The sequence below is a fragment of the Coenobita brevimanus genome, chromosome 95 (genome assembly GCF_032717465.1).
Source record: "Coenobita brevimanus isolate Jiangsu-jjx chromosome 95, ASM3271746v2, whole genome shotgun sequence".
In the NCBI taxonomy this organism is placed as follows: Eukaryota; Metazoa; Arthropoda; class Malacostraca; order Decapoda; family Coenobitidae; genus Coenobita; species Coenobita brevimanus.
The window spans coordinates 33,836,933-33,852,949 of NC_137048.1; the positions used below are offsets into that span (position 1 = coordinate 33,836,933).

Below are 16,017 nucleotides of genomic sequence, written 5' to 3' on the forward strand. Positions count from 1 at the left end.
GTACGGGTGAGGGATGCATTCCAGTCAAGAATGGATCTTTACCAATCAGTTAAAGTCAATCCATCAACCACCATGTTAACAAAGGAGTGTCAAACCCATGTCAAGCACTCCTGCTTACATAATTCATCTAGCCAAATCAATCCCATCAGTTCCCCTGCCTCACCAATCTCCATATCTCGCTTTCCTAAACAATTAATTACAAGTACTATATCTATCCACTTAGCCAACCATGCTTCCTCCCACCTTCAAACTCACACAAAACCTTTTCACAACCTATTTACACCCATTCCCTCCATATGACTACACCACCAAAGGACTTCAATCCTGCTGTCAACATAATATTTCCTTACTCCACATCACACTTCCTTACAATACATCTTTCACAAATCATATAATTATTCTATCTACTATAGGCACTCTACACACATTCCTCAATAACCAAATTTCCACTGCTCTTACTCTTGACATTTTGTTCTCATATCACACCCTAGTCTCATATCAACATGGGTACTAAAATTCCCTCATACAAGTCTCCTGCACCCTCAACATTCAGACCTCTGATTACTATTACAGTCTTCACAGCAGCAGCTACTTTCCATCCCTACGGGACCCTACTTCCTACATCCTTAGCATATTTATCTCTCTTTTCTATTATTGTCTCAAATTACTTAAACATCCTCACAAATTTAAATCTCTTTTCACTCACCAGCACATCAAATTGAGGGCCACCTTCTCTCAACAACCATCCATTGCTCTTATCAACATTTACTTCCCTTGGATATAAATCTGCACGAGCTAAGTTCGACTGGAGCTCCTTAATTACCCACTAAACAACCAGGTGCCATATTTTGGTTATATGTTTACCACCCGGAGTAGTAAATGGTTTCCTGGTGTACAAGAAACTATTTGGCTTATCACTCAGTGTAGAGTTACCCACTGGCGGAAGGAAGAGGAAACAATAAAGGAAGGAAAGACAGAAGAGGGAGTGTAAAGTCACCTGTAGGCAACAGAAAGAGGAAAGAATGAAGTATAGATGGAAGAGGAAGGAAGGATGAGAGGAAAGGGCAGACACCCAAAGCAGCAATACATCATCAAGTGAGTGGATGGTGAGTGTCCCCACCTACCGCCAAACATTTACTTCAAAGCAAAATATCAACAGACATCAACAAAACTCCACCAATTAGCACATCTCTTGTTTGCTCTTTAAAGGACTCTCTTACCCACCTTCATCTGTGTCATCCACCAGAATAATTTCATGCAGCAGGGCTGGTGGGGTTCTGTCAAGGATGGAGTGCAAGGTACGGAGGAGGGCGGAATGTTCCTCTCGGTAGAAGCACACAATAATTGAGGCCGCAGGAAGCTTAGCTGGATACTTTACTGACTGGCATCTAGAAGGGAATAGGCTGTCTCAGAAATGTAAACCTCCACACACACTAAATCCTCACTATGGACTGTACTGTAGATGTGATCCTGAAAACTAATTTGTTAAATGAAAATAACTTAACTGAGAAATATGTTCCATCATGAAATATTATTTAAAAAAAAAAAAAAAAAAAAAATAAAAAAAAGCTCCCACGTTGGATCCACATGGGATCACATTACCACATCAACAATACTGTACATTCACATGACTGCTCATTAAAAGTAAAAATATTGGATTTCTTTTTAAACAAGACCCTAATATATATATATATATATATATATATATATATATCAGGGGTTCCCAACCTTTATTTACCCATTACCCCATTTTCCACACCTCCCTTCACTCATTAACCCTAATTGCTTATGTTTCCACAATTGCATTTTAGCTGCTTAACATTTTGATGCCTAGATTTTAGTTTGAATGTAGGACTTAATTAAAGGTTAGGCTAAAACCAAGAGAGTTATTGCAAGGAGTAATTTATTTTTATTATTAACACTGATACCAAATAAACATGACTTTAAACATTCATCTCTGAATTTTAGTATAGGTCTGAAAGTCTATCATAACTGGTATGATTTTTAGATTTTTTTTTTTTTTTTTTGTTACCTCCCCCATTACCCTTCACAAAAGACCAAATTACCCCACTTGGGGTAATTTACCCCAGGTTGGGAACCCCTGATATATATATATATATATATATATATATATATATATATATACACAGTATATACTGTATATATATATATATATATATGATGACAACAATAAATGATGGCCATGACAATGATAATGACAATGATGATGATGATGATGATCTACATCCACTACTGAAACAAATGTTCTACCTGAAACTACTGTATTACGATGACGACAACAATAATGACGACCACAATGATGATAATGACGACAATAATAACAATGATAATGACGATGATGATCTACATCCACTCATGAAACAAAGGTTCTACCTGAAACTACTATGATAAACACCAACCTAACCACACTCATTATCAATTATTACTTAAAACCCAGTTAAATAACACTACTACATATTACATCTTTATGCATCACTCGCTTAAAGGCAGGTGGCCTCTGCTTGATGTCAAGCAAGAAACTGACAAACATGCAGAAATTGGATCATTATAATACAGATTATACTATGCCATTATACTAGACAATTTTAGGAGTAAAAGGAGGGAGGAAGGAGAGGCGAGAGAGTGATAATACATGAAACACGTCACTCTTTTCTCTTGTCATGCTGGTAATTTCAACGCTGGACCAAGAACAAATCCATCCCCTCCACTCTACACAAAAGGCCAGAAATGAGTCATAACTTGGGAAACGGCAGCCAGATTGGCTTGGAAATTGTTCTATTATTTCAACTTGGAGCATCTTAACAGTAACCTGCTCTAACAAAAAGTTGCGCTACACATGCTATTTTTGCTGTCTTAAGGTAACAAACCAACAAACTAACAAACATACAGAACTCAGATCATTACAATATAGATGCAGGAGGGAAAGCCAAAAATATTTACTTCAGGGTTATACAGAGAATCTGGGAGTAACATCTGGATTTCTGTGACACACTGTTTAAACCACAAAAGTTTCTTATACCACCAGTAATATAGACTCTGACTATAAAACGGGGAATATATTAAAATGGTGTAAACTAAGGACTCATTGTAATAGTTTCCACAAAAAGATGTCTGTATGACATCAGATAACTGAGCTTTTATGAATCTGCTGAAGGTTATGCAACTGACCTTTTATTTCTTGTGTCAGGAATGGGTCGATGCAGGGAGAGGCGTGATGAGATGAGTGTGTTGAAGGCATGTAGTCGGTACCCAGCCTCCTTCTCCTGCATTCAGTGGTTAAAAAGGGGTATTCAGTACCTCTGAACATGAAGATAACACTGGTACAAGGAAGTAAGTAGAGGGGAGTGGAATGATGGACTGCTGTTGGACCAGGATACAACTGAAAGCTGTATTCTAAGTGGCTTTGAACACTTTGTAACACCTTTCCATGCAATTTAATATGAAAATCACACCTCAACCTCCCCTTGCATGCTAGCGATGCAATTAGGTCGATATCAAAATTACATAGGCAACATATGAGAATAATAAAGTACAGTATAACATACACTATCATCACATGGGATGTAAAACCACGAAGCTTCCTATACTACCTAAAATACTAGCCCTGAATGGTAGTTCACATGCAAAAATGTGAAAAAAAAGTGAAGGACTGATGCTATGATCTGAAAGGTGCATTCTGATGGAATAAAGACATACAGTAGTCAAGATACAGCAAGAAATATATACTGGTACATGTTTAGTGGGTAATTAAGGTGCTCCAATTGGACTGAGCCAGTGGAGGTTTTTATCCAAGGGGTGGTTGGGGTTTATTGCTCATGTAATGCCATTCAGGGATGAGTACGGCTGGTCACGCTCATCTTAAATGTCAGGACCAACTTGCCCAGCCCTGGTCTCCTACGCTTCTCAGGGGACGACATAGGTGTTGGATGATGGATGGATGGATGGACATGATGGTTAAGTAAGGCAGACTGAAGGTCAATGACCAAGTCAGGATAAGATCAAGTTTATGCACGTGGGAAGAGTGACGATGGCAAAAAAAAGACCGCAGCTAAGCAAGGATAAGATTGAGTAAAGCTTTTTCTCAATGCTACCATACATGAAAAACACAACATGGCCATCAGATGTGACAAAAAATCAGTGTTGATTTTAACATTATTTCATTTCTACAACTTCTAAATTATACAACTCATACACATTAAGATTTCTCAACATAAAACTCCACATGAACACACCTGTCTGCACACTGCAATATACATCATAACAGGCTCAGGGAGAGTTTTAAAATAAATCAAAAGTTATATAAAATAAATCATAAGTTATATCTGACCAGTGCTTGCCTGCAAACTTTGAGGGACTGGCTAATAAACTTTCCATCACAAAATGTTTGTAAATACCATTATATTTGTTTCCATACTGTAACTGAGCCCACAATGATGAATTCTGACTCAAAAGTCAAAAAAATTATTATCTAATATTTTCACATCACGATTTCTGAAAAATTTGCACCATCACATCATGCGCAATCATCAAAATTTTTGTTTGGTATTTTATGACACTCCCTGCATTTCCTTGACCTAATGCAAAAAGAATTAGGTCGATATCCATCACCGTTCTTGTGAAAGAAATGAACAAATGCACAGACAGACATACAAATAAACACTTTGACTTTATTATTTAGACAGCCATTCCCTGGTCACTGAATAAAACTGGTTAGGCACATTTGTAAGTAAAATAATAATAATAATGAATATAAAAAATAATAATAAATGTGCAATTAGGAAAGCCAAGAACACAAGACTGTACACAAAAATAAACAGCAATGACATACTGCGCATATATACAACCATACATTCTGAAAGGCAGTGTTCCATCCTTGCATGGGTCAACCTTGCTCACTTGATGGCCACCCTCCAAGCTATGCAGTAACCTTATCATGTCCCCTAACTGTGAGGTCCCTTCCCACCAAATCATCTCATTTTCCTTGCTATGCTAGCAGGGACTCCCCTTTCCACATTCAACCATATGAAATGCTTCACTTAATTACTCTTACATGTAAAATGCACTTGTCCTAATCATCTTCACTTACCTGTGTGCATTACCTCAATAACACATTTGATACCCAAATGTTCTATTACCAGTAACTCTGCACACAATGTGCTTCCCCTCAGTGTAATATCACACAGTTGTGTAACCATTTCCATTAAATCAGACACTGCTGTTACTAGCTACTCTACCACAGATAATTACACTTCTTACATATGAAGGACATAACTTCACTGTCATACATTTCCTTCGCTCCCAGTAATGGCTAACAGATCTCTACATATCTTCTAGCCATTTCTGATTGTCACAATTGAGCTAGCTTCAGCAACTTACCCTAAATAATTGTGTCATCCAAGCAGCAGAACATTGCTAGACTCCCTACGGAAGTCTCTTCCATATTAAACTCCTCTCTGGCATATGGCAAACTCAGAACTTACAGTTTACTGTTCACACCACTCCATCTCTTATGTATCCACCTTCCAAAAACAAAACACTACTCAGATGAAGTTACTACGACATTGTGGCCACAGGGGTGGCTGGGGTGGCACTGGCCACCCCTGATAATATGCCTGGCCACCTCAGGGGCTACTACAAATTTATGGGGGAATAGCCCTAAACCCTCTAAAGAGTTCTCCTTAACCCAACCCATAACAAAGGTTGGCTACCCTATTGTTCAAATCCTACCCATGCCCCTGTACCTCAAATCCTCTTTTTTCATACAGTACAAGAATACAGATTATTCCCTATCTCCAGCAACATACATGTCCAGCTCACTGACCATAACCTTTTTCTTCTACACATTCACTCCCAGATCGCTGGACTCTGAAGGAGGTAAACAATGTTTAACCTCCTAAAGTCTGCACAACACCCTCATTCTTATCTTCAATAAGTACCAGATCACCTGCATACAAGTTACAACCTTCCAGAAAGGCCAAATGAAGCTGCTACTTCCCTTGATCTCACTTAGAACAACCTTACACCTGCCAATCAAAACACATGGAGCGGATTAGAGGAACTTCCATTTGGCCACCTCCTCAGTCATATTCTACATGATCATATCAGTTCCAACCAATGTCAGAAAAAAACAAATTACAAGATGACAAACTAGGTACAATTTACAGAAGACATACAAGCAGCTGGAACATTCAGTGTGATCTCTCTCTTATCCTCCAATAAAGCATTTGTCTAAGTCAACAAAATTAGCATAGCCTGCAAGTCCCATATTCTCAGAGCCAAATGAACACTGAACTCTAACTTCCCTCCCCAGATCAAACAGTTCATAAATCAGAGAACAATTCTGAAACAAATAACTCAGACAACACCTAATGAGGGAGAAAACAGCATGTTGCTTAGTAAAAAAAATCCCTATATCTGCAATAGGGAATAAATTGCAGCCACCCAAATAAACTGAGATCTCACACAGCAGAATTGTGACTAGCATAATTAAAATCTTGGAAAGCTGAAGGACTGGGTGGAACTCACTACAGGATGCCAGAAAACAACAAAGGGAGTTAGCTTCCAGCATGTTTTATCTTCATGAAATTGAACACTAACCCTGATGTCAAGTCTTGTGATACTGCTTAAGCATCTACAGATGCTGGCATCACCACTCTTTCATAGGGTATAAACAACAACAGTGACTCAAAGTGTGTGGATGGAGGGAGGCAAAGAATCTTGAAAGAGTGACAGAGACAGGAAGGCTCCACTCATTCCCTTTAACTGAGAGATTTCTGACTGGGCATTTTTTTTTTTTTTTTTTTTTTTTTAATAATCTACAGTCATTCCAACAAGTTATGCACAAGAAGGATACCGGAGACAGAGGGTGGACTGTTGGTCCAAAGATAAATTTGGAATAACCTGAAATAAGAGAAGCTTTATGCATTTTTATCAAGGGTGGCTAAGCACTGTACAGTGGTTCTATTATCTGTACCATCATATTTTCCTCATAATTCTCTATTATACAGTTAAGAAGATGACAACAGAACCCTGCTAGACTACATTAACTACATGAAAAACAAAACAGAGAAACAAGGAGTTGGTGAAATTTAACCACAACCAGACCGACATGTCCTGACTGAAGTTGCCCTGCAATGCATAACTGTGCAAGCCGAGAACATGTAAAGGAAGGGGTTACCATATGCTATGGATAACACCCTTCCCTATTTTTGCATCAACATAAAATACACCTCACCAACAACTGACATTGCACTGACAGTAATGCAGCCTCTCACATCACAGCTAACACACTCACCTCATGTATCTCATGCTCATGCTCACATCAACACACTCACAGCATGCACCTCACTCTCACATCACAGGCAAATCTCTAACATAATCCCAACAGCATATATCTGTGAGTGCCTGGTTGATGTGGTCAAATTTCTATATTTCATCAGACTCATGTCCAAATGAACTTTGGGTCATCCCAACAAATAGTACCTTCATTCTCATCCTGATTCTCATCTCTATCCTCCTCTTTCTCCTCCTCCTCCTCCTCCTCCTTCTCATCATCATCATCACCATCATCATCATCATCATCATCACCATCATTTGCATTCAATAAATCCCACAGCACCCTGACCTGCATACCATAATGAGCAGTAGAGGGTTCAAAACAGACTCCTGGCACAGACTCACTTATACAGTAGTGTAAATTCTCCACTTTCTACACCACTCATTTCCACACACTCTTAAAAATATTATTTCATCAACACACAGACTGGCCCTTTGTTTTTAATCCCCAGCCTTCTAACTGCCCACTGTGCAACCCTTGTAAGCATCCTGCCAAGTGACCTCTACTTCACAAAAACCACATACTGTATATGCAAGTAGCATTTAATGCAAGCCTGCGTGGAATAAATCCAAAGTACATCTTATCAATCTTCATTCTCTCCCCAGCCATACTCTCCCAGATCCTTTTACCATCTTTATTTGGTCCAATGGTTCCAGACCCCTATCACTGCTACACCCAGGAGCATCTCCCTCCTCTTCATACAGTACTCATTCACCATTTCACATGCGACCACTAACCAAGTACATAGTTTTCTCTATTTCAGCTCGACTAAGTCAGCTGCAATCCTCACATCTACATCATCAAAAAAGTTTGAACATTTTAGTGAGAACCTAAGCTAGCAGCTGCCTTTCATAATATTTATAAAAATACTGCAGTCTGCATTCTGTCTCATTCAACTGGACAGAGTGGGTTTTGCATGGTGCTGCTCTGTTCAAGCTATCCTTGCCCCATTCACATTCCACGTTCAGCAATCATTTATAATACACATGACTTTTCTCCACTGTGCACTAAAAAGGTGCACTGGAACTCATATAAATCAATTCAAAACTTTAATCTCTCCTTTAAACCAAATGGGACTGAACACTAACTTAATAAACTACAAGTTCACACTTTTACTATAAGACCTACCATTATCTACTCTTCCATTCATTCATCATCTAATCCTTTATTTATTATTCTTATCTGAACTGCAGGGGCCATCAGTTCAGACATTCAAGGCAAGGGTGGCCTGACCCTTTTCCCCTGGGTGGCATTCAGTATTAGCTAATGATGATGTTAACTGATTAGCAGAAAATGTCTAAGATGGATCATACCAATATAGAAGTGACCTTCAACCATGCATGATCAAGCCTACCTCCTGGTCCTGGTGTGTCTTGACCATGCCCAATGCAGCCAAGTCAGCCTCATCTTCTGGCACTCCAACCAATATCTGACCTTTGTCCTGAGTGTTCTGCTTCTTGTTCGGTGATGCTTTGTCCAGGAAACTTCGCTTCTCTGCCAGACTGGCTTTGTCAAGGCGGTTCTTATGTAAGGCGTTACTCTCCTTTTTCCTGATGTCTCCTCGCCCTAAGATCATGTTGCTCTCTACATCAAACACTGGGAGTTCTGCACCCATCCTGCCAATGGGAGGGTGGAAATGGTTGTCCTTCAGTGGTTCCACTGCTCCACCTCTGCTTCTGTCCAGTGCCTGAGCCTTCACTCCATCAGATGTGCCCAGACTGTGACGAAACCGAGGCGACACCCCCATTTCCTGTTGCAACATGAATAGTAGAACATCATAATGTTTTCTTTTGAAATACTGTACAAATTTTACATCAGATACAATTAAAACTCAATTCAGCAAACATACTGAGACGTAAGATATAAATTGAGAAAAAAAATGCTTACCTATGATTCAGTTTAATAACTGATATACCTGTACAACAAACAGTAACTACAGCAACTACTGATGCTGCCACACCAATACAGTATGGTATTTGGCTCCCTAAATATTCTGATCACACCATCATGATATCCTTTAATCCTACTGTTAACTATAGTGACATTACATGACTTAAGTACTGTATTATTATTAGTTGTATTTAATTTTTAATGAAACTATTTTGGAGATTTGTGCAAAATATATTCACGCATAATAATATGATTCGTGTATAATATGATATGAAATTGGACGCACTTCTGAACAGTAGATTGCCAGGGTATGATAATGACAACCTGTATCCAGATCTGGATCCACTTCAAAATCTAATCAGCTCCTCCTTGACCAAATACACACCTATCCACCAGATCTCTTTGAAATCTGATAACTTTTTTATATACAGTAAAACCTCAATATAACAGACTTCAATAGATATACAGTAAAACCTCAATATAACAGACTTCAATAGATATACAGTAAAACCTCAATATAACAGACTTCAATAGACCAGAATTCGTTTTTATCGGAACTGAGAAGGTACCAGGCTAAATTCTTATATACCGGAAAAAGTCCAATAAAGCCAGAAGCAGTCTGGACTGCCTGACCAGTTCAGCTATGTTCACCACAATAAGATAAATAAAAGACATGTTTTTCAGTGTACAGTACAGTACAATATTATTATATTTATTATACTATTTGATTATTGAAGTGAGGTTTTACTGTATCTTGTCAACAAACTGAGAGGCTGACAAACAAGGATGAATACTGGTAAATAGCCTCCTCCACCTCAGATGATGGAGGTAATAAAAGTGAGAGCTGTCTGACGGAGTTTTTTGTTGTTCACATCGAGTACTACTCAATTCTAGTGCTAATGGTTTGAAAACTAAAGTTATTCTACAATGCTGAATTATCAATATATTTTGGGTTTACAGTTTAGTCTCTCATTATTCCATCCTTGGATCCTACAAAACATTCTGTACCTTATAATCTGGGCATGTTATGCAATTAATCATGGAAATATAACATACTCATGTCTAACTGATTCATTCATTCATTCATCATCTAATCCAGTGTTGTCCCATGAGAAGCATGGGAGCCTGGAGCTAGGCAAGTTAGGCCTGGCATTTAAAATAAGAGTGACCAGCCTCACTCATTCCTGAGTGGAATTGCATAAGCAATAAACCCCAATCACCCCTTGGATATAAAGCCGCACTGGCCCTTCCAACTGGAGCACCTTAATTGCCCACTTAACTACCTGGCGCCATAATTTGGTTATATAGTTACCACCCAGCATACTAAATGGTTTCCTGATGTACAGAAAACCATTTGGCTTGTCACTCTGTGTAGAGTTATCTGTAAACAGAAGGAAGAGGAAAGAGTGAAGGAAAAAACAGCAGAAAAGGAAGGATGGAAAGAAGGAAGGATAAGAGGAAAGGGCTGACATGACAACAGATATTAATAACAGATAAATACAGATAGATAGATAGACTAATTAATAATACTGTTAACTTAAAACTACCCTGTATGCATCAGAGAAAGGCAAACTGGAAAATACATTGGGTTACTGTTAGTCTGTGGTCATCAATCTCAGGTTCTCCTTCATTACGCTTGTCCGAATGTTCTGGGTTTTCCTGTCTTCCCAATCCCATAGGGGATATAAAACTGATCTTAATTTGTTCATTACATCCTACAATAACATGAAACTTAGCTGAAGCTTAATGAGACAGGTCAAAGTACAGGCTATATGTCTTACAGAAACAAATAAGTTCACTTAAGTTTAATTAAATAAGTTTTAACATACAGTATAGTCTAGGTTGTTCATCCAACAATAACAGGAAAGCTCACCTAGGGCTTAATGAATCAGGTTTTACAGTTAGGGTTATGTGTCTTACAGTAACAAGAAAGCTCACCTGGACAAGTGAGAAGTATAAGTACATGACTGTGGCCCACGTAACAGACGCAACGATCACCCCCAACACAAAAGATCGATTACGCAGCGACCATGCCATCTTGTCACAATGCAAACTGCCCACCTTTATATAACAGAAAATTGTATTTTTTTAGATCTTTTGGTCAGTTCATGACAATGAACATGCAAATGCAAACTTACTGATTATTCCATTACAGTATTCATTAAAAAAATAAAAACTTATAAGTAAGTCTTGGTTATGGCTGTGACAACTGTACAGTAAATTCACTACAGGTACAGTACTTCGTTTTTCTTTAACAATAACCATTCAGTATTATCCAGTCACCATCATATGACAGCAGTTAAAAACACCATGTGTTGACAAAGCTGATGGCATATGGCATCTTCATCTGTGGGGCACTCCTGCACCTCCAGTAAATGTGTCAGGTACTTAAGACTGGCTGAAAATGATGTAAAAACATCTGAAACAGCTATGGCTGATGTTGATGCTTAATCCCAGGCAGTCTGACTGAGCAGATCCATCAACCACAGGTATGCAACTGCTTCTGGGATGCCAACGTATAGGTATAAGAAAGGACATATACTATGTAAGAATCTGGCATCCCCTTGTGGTGGACAGCATCTTATGAGAGTCAGAGTGACAGGTACAGTACAGTACACTGTGTGGGGTAACGGGTAATGGCATACCCTCGTGACAGACAATGCCCCACCAGGGTTGGATCAGGGTCCTTCCTATGGCGAGGTGGAGGGAAATATGACGAGGTCTTGCTCCTGGGTGGACGTCACAGTTGCTCCACTAAGGGTGCATGGTGCTACCACATGCAGGACCCTCATCAGCACCAACTGCAAAAGTATACTCTGTAGATGAAAATATTATCGTGACTATGAGGCAATAATTTACACAGTGAATTCATGACATGCTGAGCAATATGAAAACTAATACTGTACATTAAACAGGTACTGCATGTGGAATTCACCATGAGTTATCATACTGGTGAGTTACAAATAACTACCAAGAGTAGAGCAGTAATATCATTAAAAGATACCACATACCCTAGTACTGCAGTATCTACCTATCATTTGGTAAGCATCTTAATCCAAGATGGTGTGGTCACACCACGTACGTTTCTAAAAAAGTTAATTGTGTGCCTTCTCAAAATTCATACACTATACATACGATATCATAGTTATATGCAGTTTGCATTTCATACTGTTTTGTTTATACAAGCTACGAAATGCTTGCATGAGTTGGCCTTGGTCACCTAATGGCAGCTCTCTATGCTGCTAAATCTCTGGCAGCTTCCCTATTCAGTCCCTAGCCCCTGAGGTCCCATACTATGAGTATTATAACAGACAGCTTGCACCTGCCAGTACAGCTGTTTTATAGGTCCTAGTGGGCAACTACTCCACAGCCAAGAAATAGCACTTTCTGTTTCTTAACAAAAAAACCATCCCCACCTCATGCTTCACAACTAACACAAAGCCAAAGTAAGGAAGACTTCTGAGTGTTGGGTGAGATATGCTTGTAAGAATTACACTGCAGTGGTTCTGACTGTGGCAGAGACACTGTTTATGTTATCAATGAAACCCTGACGGGTTGAGAACATGAGAAATCATATTAAAGGATATATTACTGCTGTTACTTAAATAACAGAGGACTTAGTTGGAGAAGAACAGGGATGTTTTAGGAAGGAAAGAGGTTGTGTAGATCAGATATTCATTCTTAGATCTTTAGTGGAAAAGTTTCTAGAGAAGGGAAAGAAGTTGTATGCAGCCTTCATGGATCTGAAGAAAGCATATGACAGGGTGGATAAACATGGACTGTGGAAAGTACAGTAAAAGTCCAATTCTTCGGCATCCAATTCCCCGGCAAATCTGACATTTCGGCAGTTTTGAGAAATAGTCCCATTTACGAAAATCTCTGATCGTTAGGCAGATTTTCCAATTTTTTTCGTCCCCTCTACTGCTGGGGACTTCTTCCAGCAGTAGCAGACTCCAATCAACCCCTTCTATTGTACATATGTAAATAAGGAACTTACTATAAGTTTAGGTAAGTGCATATGAACTTGTAGGCCTACTGTATCATTACATTTATATACAGTATGTTCACTAATTTCTTTATTTTTCATATTCATGTATAGTACTGTATTCATTACAGTATTGTACAGTATCAAACAGTATACAGTACTCTCTCCAAACACATTTGTAATGATATGAGTAGTGATGATAATGTTCACCGAAACATATAAGGTACTGAGAGGGTAGGGTTTTTGATAATTTGGCAATTTTGATATTTCGGCACTTGCCTGGTCCCATAGATGCCGAAAAATTGGACTTCTACTGTATTAAGAATATATGGAGTAAATGGGAAGTTGCTGAAGGCCATGAAGAGTATGTATGAAGGTGCTAAGACTGCAGTGTGTGTGAATAGTGAACTGAGTGAATTTTTCAATCTGAAGGTTGGATTGAAACAAGGATATGTCATGTCTCCAAGGTTGTTCAATCTGTATATGGATGGGGTTACAAAAGAGATACAAGGTGGGGCAGTGGATGTTGAAGGGGCCCTAATAAGATAGGGCAGTGTTTGGAAACTCCCTGTACTGTTGTTTGCAGATGATAGTGTTGTCAAGTGAAGACAAAGCGGAGCTGCAAGGCTTGGTGAATGAGTTTGGGAGTGTGTAAAAAATTGAATCAAAAGGTGAATGTTGGGAAGAGCAAAGTTATGGCCTACGAAAGAAGTGAAGTCAGTGAATGTACAGTACAGTGAGGTTAATGAGGAGGAAATGGAAAATGTGAGTGCATTCAAGTATTTGGGTAATGTGATGAGTAAGGATGGAAGTTTAGAGTGTGAAGTGCTTGAAAGCATACAACAGGGAAGAAAGGTTGTTGGTTCCTTGAATGCAGTGATAAGAAACAGGGAAGTGAGCATGGAAGTGAAAAAGCTAATACATGACAGTATTGTGATACTAACTCTAATGCATGGAAGTGAGACTTGGTCACTGTTGGAGGGACATAAATCAAGAGTGAGAGCAGTGGAAATGAGACATTTGAGAGGGGCATGTGGAGTCACATGGAGAGACACACTGACCAATGAGGAAGTGAAGGAGCATTGTGGTGTGGATGTGGATGTGATAAGAAGCATTAGGAAAAACACACTGAGGTGGTTTGGCAGTGTGGAGAGAATATTCCATTCTTGGTTGGGTCAAGCTATCATGTTGGGATTATTGCAGTTTCTGATGGACATATATTTTTTTTTTTTTTTTTTACAAAATTAGGAGGGCTTTGACTTTTCTGTCACAGATACTTTGTTAGTAGCACTTAGGAAACAAGGAGGGGGGGGAATTCTGCAGCTCCTACCTCTATCTGCCATTTCATCTACATTAAAATTAGGTTAGGTTAGGTTATGTCAGGTTTGATTAGATTGGGTTTTGCTTGGCTACATTATGGTAGGATGGCTCATTTTAACACAGATGCACTATCAGACTGAGCTAAAAGACAATGAATTCTACCCTCCTTATTTACCACAGGTGGCTTTAACCCAGACATAAAAGGATCACTCTACTTCCCCCCATCTTCCCACTTGGAAAGGACACTACTGTTGAAGGTGATAACCCCTCCCAATTTACAGGGAATGGAAAAAGAGCACAAAAATTCGCAAATCTTGGCATGGAAGGAAATGGTATTTATCCAGTATTTTAACTAATGGAGCTTCAAATTCGGCTCGAACTAGGGGTATGGCCTAAATCAGCTTCTTAAGTAGTTTGCCTACAAAGAAAAGATGGCAAATAATACATAACAGATGTCTGTCTGAACAAAACACGGATAGTTTGGTCACGCCAAAAAAAAAATAAAAAATAAAAAAGCTATTTCCTTTCCTAATAAAAATACCAAAAGTTTATAAGCTATTCAAAAATAACCCTTACATTATAGTATAAACAGCTTTCTTGCTCACCAAATGACAGTCACCAATGCTGTTCAGAGTTCTGTCGGCAACATGATAGGACAATGAAATGAAAATATGTATTATCCAGAAATTTCACCTGCTGAGTCCCGAACCTACTCGCATCAGTCGTGACAACCAAAACACATGTCCGGATAGCATGGCTCTGGCCTCTGGCTTTATCCATTAATTACTCTATTCTAGAGCATGCATATATAAAACCATATATAATATATCTGACCTTCAAATATAATTGATAAAATGATGTAAGTCTCATTACTATCCTGTTTATTACAAAATTTAAAAAGGAGTAAAAATCAAAATCAGCATCACTACAAACGAACGTATTGTGGTCATTTACGTATTTTAGCATTAGCCGCGGGGAATTTAAAGGTCAACCATGTGTCCATCTATAGAGGTGAAACACTGTAAAACTAATAACAGCATTATAACTGTACAAACTACGTCAACAGCAACATAACTGTACAAACCGCACATATACAAATTAGAGAGAGAAAGAGAGAGAGAATATTTTGGAGGTGGCAGTAACTGAATTAAACAAGTACCTCCTCGCGTTGAAGGAGTTAAAACGTTTAAAAATCATGAAACAATGAAAATAATGAATACCGAGGGAATAACGCTAGTAGGAAGGGGGAGGAGGGTGTGAAATGGAGAAACTATACTCTTTTCACCCTAACTTGATTTTCGTCCTTTTGCAGCCTATTTCATGTATAAGTTCATGGGCAGAAAGTTCCCCATCCATTCCACAGTACTTGTTTGTGACTAGTACCATATTCTAGTCTTAGTCTATTGTTACAGCTTCGTATTTATGAAGGACTCATGGCAGTTTTATGCCAAGTTATAGTAAAATT

At 38.7% G+C, this 16,017-nt stretch overlaps 1 protein-coding gene across 1 annotated transcript in view; it reads right to left on the reverse strand.

The window, feature by feature from the left end:
• Positions 1-11,284, reverse strand: part of Pgant35A (polypeptide N-acetylgalactosaminyltransferase 35A) — a 36,763-nt gene extending 25,479 nt beyond the window's left edge. The window contains exons 1-4 of the mRNA XM_080283012.1: positions 11,186-11,284; positions 8,712-9,107; positions 3,190-3,284; positions 1,225-1,388 (exon numbers count right to left, since the gene is read on the reverse strand). Of these exons, the coding sequence (XP_080139138.1) occupies positions 1,225-1,388; positions 3,190-3,284; positions 8,712-9,107; positions 11,186-11,284 (754 nt within the window). The remainder of the gene's footprint in view (positions 1-1,224; positions 1,389-3,189; positions 3,285-8,711; positions 9,108-11,185) is intronic.
• Between the last annotated feature and the right edge of the window lie 4,733 nt (positions 11,285-16,017).